The 8170-nt window shown below is 32.9% G+C and overlaps 2 protein-coding genes across 2 annotated transcripts in view; both read left to right on the forward strand.

The window, feature by feature from the left end:
* LOC117100839 (zinc finger protein 3-like) overlaps nt 1-2023 on the forward strand; it is an 11901-nt gene extending 9878 nt beyond the window's left edge. Inside the window, exon 10 of the mRNA XM_033240671.1 lies at nt 765-2023. Within this exon, the coding sequence (XP_033096562.1) occupies nt 765-2023 (1259 nt within the window). The remainder of the gene's footprint in view (nt 1-764) is intronic.
* A 1056-nt stretch (nt 2024-3079) lies between these two features.
* LOC117100843 overlaps nt 3080-8170 on the forward strand; it is an 11631-nt gene continuing 6540 nt past the window's right edge. Inside the window, exon 1 of the mRNA XM_033240677.1 lies at nt 3080-3526. Coding sequence (XP_033096568.1) covers nt 3477-3526 — 50 coding nt within the window. The 5' untranslated portion in view covers nt 3080-3476. The remainder of the gene's footprint in view (nt 3527-8170) is intronic.

An 8170-nucleotide genomic window follows, 5' to 3' on the forward strand; every position in this document is an offset into this window, starting at 1 on the left:
ATATTTGTGTTAAAATTACTTCTGTGTTCATTATAATTTTGTCTAAAGATTGACTGGTTCGACTATAAAGCTAAGTCAGCGTAAAACTGAAAAATACTCAGATTTTGGATTCATTTTTCGAATAGTTAACCCTCGTTAACCCTAAAATGACTTATTTTATTATAATCCTTAATCATTTATTAATTAATATCTGTTAAAATTAGAATTGGCGAATTTTGGCGAATTTATGAAAATTGAAGTTGAAATATACTATACTTTTATAGGTCATGTAAATGTTCCATTAAATTCGAAACTTTTCTTGGAGGAAAATATTAATATGTTTGATATTTTATGAGAGATAAATGTATCAGCTTCAAAATAGAAAAGATTGCGCAGCCATAGTGATTGACAGTATGTAGTGCGCATTGAGAAAAGAAAGGTGCTCTCCATTTCGTCATGTTCAATTTTTTGGTCAACTATGCCTGCTGAAAATTTGATGGCGGGGAACACATGGGACTTCAAAGGCATCGCGCAAACGTTCTTTACGCGCTGCGGCAACTTTGATCTTGGTTCATTTGCATAGCGCTGCGTGCGCGTGGCTTTGCCGAGTGATCTCCTTCTCAATAATACCTCCATGATATTATTTACCACTTATTGTTGAGGCTGAAGTGGGCGTGGCAGTGTGAAAACATCCCCCAACACCCCCCTCAGAAAATCTCTGGATCTGCCCCTGACAGTTTACATCAGTTATTTGTTACTAATTTCTTTTTTCCCTTGATTTTTAGGGGGATGCAAGATGGCCTTTGAGGAACAAAAAAGTGAAAATCAGATAATAAATGATGTTTCTAAGCAACAATTATGCTACAAGAGTAAAACCTTTGTTCCCAACCAAACTGAGCAGAATAATTTTTGTGCCACTTCAAAGAGAAGAATTAATGTGCAGACAGAAAACCAGAAAAATACAGTGCCAACTAGTCACAAACCATCTGAAGATAATAGCATTGATGAATACAGCAATAGGAAATTAAATATTAGTAGTAATTCGAAAAAAGATTTGAAAATACACACGACAGGAGGGAAAACATATGACTGTAAACACTGTGGAAATAAATTTACTCAAAGTTTTAATTTGCAAAGACATCTAAAAATACATACAGACGAAAAACAATATGAATGTGGACACTGTGGTAAAGAATTTATTGAGGGTGGTCATTTGAAAAGACATATAAGAATACACACAGGACAGACACCATATGAATGCCAACACTGTGGAAAGAAATTTAAACAAAGTGCTGATTTGAAAATACATATAAGAATGCACACAGGCGAGACACCATATGAATGTGAACACTGTGGAAACAGATTTAGTGATAATAGTAATTTGAAAGCACATGTAAGGATACACACAGGTGAGACACCATATGAATGTGAACACTGTGGAAGGAAATTTAATCATAGTGGTAGTTTGAAAAGACATTTGAGAATACACACAGGTGAGACACCATATGAATGTGAACACTGTGGAAGGAAATTTAATCATAGTGGTAGTTTGAAAACACATTTGAGAATACACACAGGTGAGACACCATATGAATGTGAACACTGTGGAAGGAAATTTAAACAAAGTGGTCATTTGAAAAAACACTTGAGAATACACACTGGAGAGAAACCATATGAATGTGAACACTGTGAAAGGAAATTTAAACAAAGTGGTGATTTGAAAACACATATAAGAATACACGCTGGACAGACACCATATGAATGTGAACACTGTGGAAGGAAATTTAAACAAAGTGGTCATTTGAAAAAACACTTGAGAATACACACAGGTGAGACACCATATGAATGTGAACACTGTGGAACGAAATTTAAACAAAGTGGTGATTTGAAAAGACATATAAGAATACACACTGGAGAGAAACCATATGAATGCCAACACTGTGGAAAGAAATTTAGAAATAATAGCAGTTTTAAATGGCATTTAAAAAAATGTACAAACAGTAAAAAAGATATAGCAAGATATATGATTGAGAAAGAAGAATAGAATTGCAAATTTGATTTATGAATGTAATAAATTGTTCAATATATTGAATAAATGTACACCATTTTAATAGATTAACAGTACTGTAGATCATTGTCTGTTGCGTGGCATATCGTTACCAGGGTGGTATTCTGGTATTTTTAATATTTTTCATTCAGTGAACTCCCAATTCAGTGACTCTGACAATGTGGGATTATTAATTACACATTTAAGTGACTAACTTGGGAAAGTTGGGCAATTGATGATTCCTGCACATGTGCGTCGCTCGATGGGGGGGGGGGGGAGAGGGATACGGTGCCCCTGATTCCTGCACATGTGCGTCGCTCGATGGGGGGGGGGGGAGAGGGATACGGTGCCCCTTTACCTTTCAAGTCAATTGTGCCCCCACACCATTCACCATTTTTCTATAACTGAGTTAAAATGGACTGGACTTTACAAAGCGAGTGGATAGAACAACAATTATGAGTGAATGACTCAAATAATCTCATTCGAAAACATGTAAATGAGCTAATCAGTAGATAATAAATAAGATAAATGTCATGACTAAAAAAAAATCACATGATATTATTATTATTCAGAGTAGAAGGGGACGCTTAAGGAAATTTTCATTTGGGCGCTTATTCGAGATGGGCGCTTATTCAAACGGTACGCTTAGTCGCGCGAGTACGGTATTTATTGCGGGAGCTGGAGTGTTTCAACCATACTAAAGTTAGCACTTCTATCATGATTGTGATCAAATTGTTTACGAAAAAAAAGTGAAGATATAAAACAAACGTGATATTTATTCTTGAAACCTGGGAGAAGGATATCGGTCAAATTCTTTAATTTCTATACAAATTAAACGTTAAAAATTACTTGAATATTTTCGAGCGTCTTCCGAAATGAAAATAGATCATCTATACCTATTAATTGTTTAGGAATTCACGTGTTCTGCTCACAGGGGTTTACGCGAATGATATTATGTCCGCTGACTATATTTAGACAACTCTCATAAAATTCGTCTAGTCTGATTGGCAGTCTCCCTTGGTCCATCACGATCGAGATAGCAATTTCTCTTTCGTTTGTATTGTAGCCTACAGTTTGAGGGGAAATGACGACGACGAAAACTGCGAAGACAATAGTGACGTAGACATGCGAAGAATTCGGATGTTGATATATGACTTATTACAGTCTTAAAGGCTCATGAATCGCTTCATGCCAGGACAAACTCATTCAACAACTTACCTCATGACTTCACACAGACGCTTAAAGTTTTATCGTCACTTTGGATTTACAATTTGGCTACACGTGTTTTAACAGTATAGTTTATTAACACTTTTAAAAGGACTACAGGCGTTGGTTAAACCAGGGAGTTGTTACAGTAGTGTTAAACTAGAATCGTCGGCTAGAGAACATCAAATAAAAGGTGTTAAACAAACGCGGATTTATAAACTATATATGCTTATGTAAACTAAGTATGAGTATTCGTATTTTAACAGATGAGGGAAGAGGCAGGCTTAGCGTCAGGTAAGAGGATGTTATCTACAGTATTTTCATATATTTTTTTATATTTTTTCACTTTCCTCTCTATTTAAACATATTATTTTACAACTTCTTGTTAGATTTATAGGCCTACCTAATAATAAGCTTATTATTATCATTAGGCCAATTATTATTATAAGCCAATTTACAATTTTTATGCCTAATAATTATTATTCTATGGAAATAAATTGTGCCTTAATATACCTTTAGATTAATATGGTGTACTTTAGGCCTGTTATCATTATTGTTATCAAGAATTATTACGAAAATAAATAAATTATAAGAGTCATTATAGTTAAATGCGCCACAATTTACCCGGAAGAAGTAGAGAAATGTCGAGGTATAAACGACGTTTAGCACCCAATAAGTACATTTATTATTCAACTTGGCCTCAGACTACATTAAGATTACATTTCACATTTAATTGACATTCTAAACATGAATTCACATGATGATTACAGAGCTAATTCAATCATTCCGAAATACATAATTTGCTGAGATTGGCTATCATTGATGAATTGTTTATTTTGGCATCTATCCATCGGCAGATAGTAGGCTACTAGTGGTACACTAGTTTATGAATTAAAGATATAATGCTCAGCTGAATGAATTTTATATTTGAAACAAGAAATTTAATCCCTAATTTTGTATTAGCCTATGTAGACCTTACCTAGCGCAAGCGGTTTCAACTTCACATCATATTGATAAAATTAAAATGGACGTTTAAATAATACAATCTGTGTTAAGAGATACACACATATTTTTTTTTACCAACAATTGTACTAAAACGGGTAAAAAAAGAAAAAAGGGGAAAAAAGAGTTGTTGCTACCAGTAGGATTGTAAAACCTTATATAACCTAAACGTAACGTAAAAGGTGTAATATGCCCAATATAGTAGAGAAAATTATGTCAGAGATTAATAAAGAAAATATGTTAAATATGATGAATATACCTATCGATCTTAGTGTGATGTAAGTTCGTCGCATTTACCGGTATTTGTCGAGAGAAAATTATGTCAGAGATTAATAAAGTAAATATGTTAAGTATGATAAATATACCTATCGATTTTAGTGTGATGTAAGGTCGTCGCATTTACCGGTATTTGTCGTTGATTTTACATTAATTACTTAACATCAATTCACACGCGCGTGCATGTTCTTAAGAATTGATAGGCTTAATAATGATGATGATGATGTTGATGAAGATGATGATGATGATGAGGCATAGGCCGAAGATGATGATGATGATGATGATGATGAGGCATAGGCCTAATGCATAATGATGATGATGATGATGCATTGATGATGATAAACGAGTTAGAACAATGATATAGTGATATTTGTAATGGATTGCCAGAAAAAATTATGTCAGAAATTAATAAAGAAAATATGTTAAATATGATGAATAGACCTATCGATTTTAGTGTAATGTAAGGTCGTCGCATTTATTTGTCGTTGATTTTACATTAATTACTTAACATCAATTCGCACGCACGTGCATGTTCTTAAGAATTGATAGGCTTAATAATGATGATGATGTTGATGATGATGATGATGTTGATGATGATGATGATGATGCATAATGCATGATGATGATGATGATGATGATGATGATGATGCATTGATAATGATAAACGAGTTAGGACAATGATATAGTGATATTTGTATATGGATTGCCAAAAAGGAAATAGTTCCTTGTACATGAGATAAGACCAATAAAGTTCTATACGGTGTTCTGTATTAAATGTATGATGATGACGACGCAATGATGATTGTAATGACGTGGACGACGATGATAATGATGATGATAACAACAAGGACGTTGATGATGACGATGGCAGTGGTGGTATTGATGATGAAGATGATGATGACTGATGTGATGAGATAATCAATGATAATGATATATGCATATAATCAAATCAATTCGATTCGTTGTCCTAAGAAGCATTAAGATGAATCATATGATAATATTACTAATGGACGATGCACGCATACACATTAAAGTCCATGTCATTCATTATTATGCTAGTTGTTATGTGAGTTTATAGCCAATAGCCTATATCCATCACCAAGTTAGCATGTATAGACCTCTCTGTGATCATTTTTGATTATTATGCTGTACAGTAATTCGCGCGAAATTTGGGACGAGGCATTGACCATGACAAAAATGTTGCTTGCCGTAGGCCAACTGCTGAGTCTACCTGTAATTTAATATCCAGCCCTCGTCGTGTGCTAAACTAATTAGCTTTCAAATCATATTGCAACGAATATTTTTCGTGCATACAAGATCTAAAGTTGAAGATTGTCGATTTCAATTCGCATTAGGCCTATACAAAGTGAGTGTTAATAATTAAACGTAATAGTAATATAAAAAAATAATTTTGATAATGATGAAGATAATGATAAGAATATAACAATATCAATAATAAAAACAATAATTATTATTAATATTATCATCATATTGATTAATAATACAATATAATACTAATAACATTAGATCAGTATCACTTAATAATAAGGATTATGACGATGATGATTGGGCCTAAAAATAAATTTGCCCTTCTTTTTTTAAAAAAGCTAAAAAAAAAAAAAAATCTTTTTTTAAGTTTTATTGTTTTTCCGCCCCTTCAGTGAGTTAGGAGCGGGCGGAAGCAAGCAAACACATTTGTTTGGCCTTATGATGATATGGTTGTGATAATGATGATAATGATGGTGATGATATTGACGACAATGAAAACGACAGTGATGGTAACCTATATAGTAAGAGTGAAAATATTAATAGAAAATAATAATAAGAAATAACCATAATCCAGTTATATTTTCAAATTTAGGCCATCTACTTTCAGATGGTGCATTTTCAATTATGTATAGCTAGCCTATATTCTATGTTGGTCATAACGTAAGTTCCATAACATGATAATCTTAGAAGTGATATACCAGGTGTTGAGTAACATAATGATCTTTGTCACATTAATGCCACACCTGTTAATAACATTCAGTGTGGCATACATACGGTGATTAATGTTAGGCCTACAATTGTAAAAGTCATTCGTCATTCTATATAGATACAGTATATCAAAATTTCGTTCTTACTATATAAGCCTTTGCGCATACAGTACATTGGTCAATTACAGGATGAGATCGATGGATGTTTCGTTATAATCAATCATAGAGGTGGGCACGAATTTAGTTATAACTTAATTTAGTTTAAAAAGTAATTCAAAAATTATAAAGAGATTAGGCTTTACATTTAGGTGTTAGATCTATAGACTTTGAGTATGAACAGCATTAGTTGTTTTTTTAAATTTTGTTAAAAATGTATTATATTATAATCGTTGTGCTTACAGATAAGCGTTCGTACGTGGTTGCTGTGGGTCTATTACTGCACATTATAATATTTATAGAGCACATTATTATTATGTACCTGCGCGTGTTTTATAGGTTGTACTAATAACCAAATTTTTACAAATACAAATACAAATACTCTTTAATAGCAATCTGCAAATTACAAAAGATAAAATACAAATTGAAGTTTAACAAATATAGAAATAATATATATATATATATATATATATATATATATATATACATATATTATATAAACAACAATCGGGAAAGAAAAACAATACAGAAACTCGTCATATCAACAATAAGGACACGAATAAAATTATTGTTATTATTATAATTATTATTTTCTTATCACTAATCATTATTATTATTGTTACCACTATTATTATTATTACCATTATTATCACCATTCATTATTATTATTATTACTACCAATATAATTACTATTGTTGTTGTTATCCCCATTAATATTATCATTATAATAACAACACTACCATAAAACAAATATAAAAACTGATGCAATTTTAATGTCAGAGGCGTACAGGAATTACAAGTATTCACCATTCCTTGAACACACAAGTGAAAGTAATACAATTCATTGTTCGCTGGGTGTTAACTTTGGCAAGGATAACTTATTATCCCAGCAGCAAAATTGTGCTAGACAATGGACCTCTAAGCCCGCCCCTTGACATTAATGCTAATGTCCCACATAAAATGGCAGCGCAAACGTATACGTAAACGGTAAACGTGCGTGTCCCTAATTAACACGTTCTGATTGGTCGATAAGTAGCCTAGTAGCCTAAGTTCGATTACGGAAAGGTCTATTGTCTCAGAGGTATTTGTATCACTGTCATACGTTTGCGCTGTCATTCTCAGTAAGTCATACACTTATATTTTTATATAGGCCTATAATATGACCTAATGATATTATTTTATTTTCAACAAAAATGCTGTTAGACCTTCACTTATTCAATGAGATACTGTCGTCTATGTACCTCGTTGGTTTGTTCGGTGTATCCTTGATATTTTCTATACATGTTGTAAAATAATCCCAAATGTTTTGCCAAGTCAGGCATCGTCAAAGTATTCTCACAAAACCACAATAAGTGAGAGCGACACCAGCGGTTGGCTGAAGTTTGGAAAAAGGCTTTGGATGCGCTATGCGGTAACATTTGAAATCATGATACCGCACTCTATGTGTGCTGTCTCTTATACACATCTAGATGTGTATAAGAGACAGATCACCTACCGTCCAGCAAGATAGAATTATTCCAGCATTTTT

Source organism: Anneissia japonica, unplaced genomic scaffold (assembly GCF_011630105.1).
Source record: "Anneissia japonica isolate Jap-2015-1 unplaced genomic scaffold, ASM1163010v1 scaffold287756_len632865_cov181, whole genome shotgun sequence".
NCBI lineage: Eukaryota > Metazoa > Echinodermata > Crinoidea > Comatulida > Comatulidae > Anneissia > Anneissia japonica.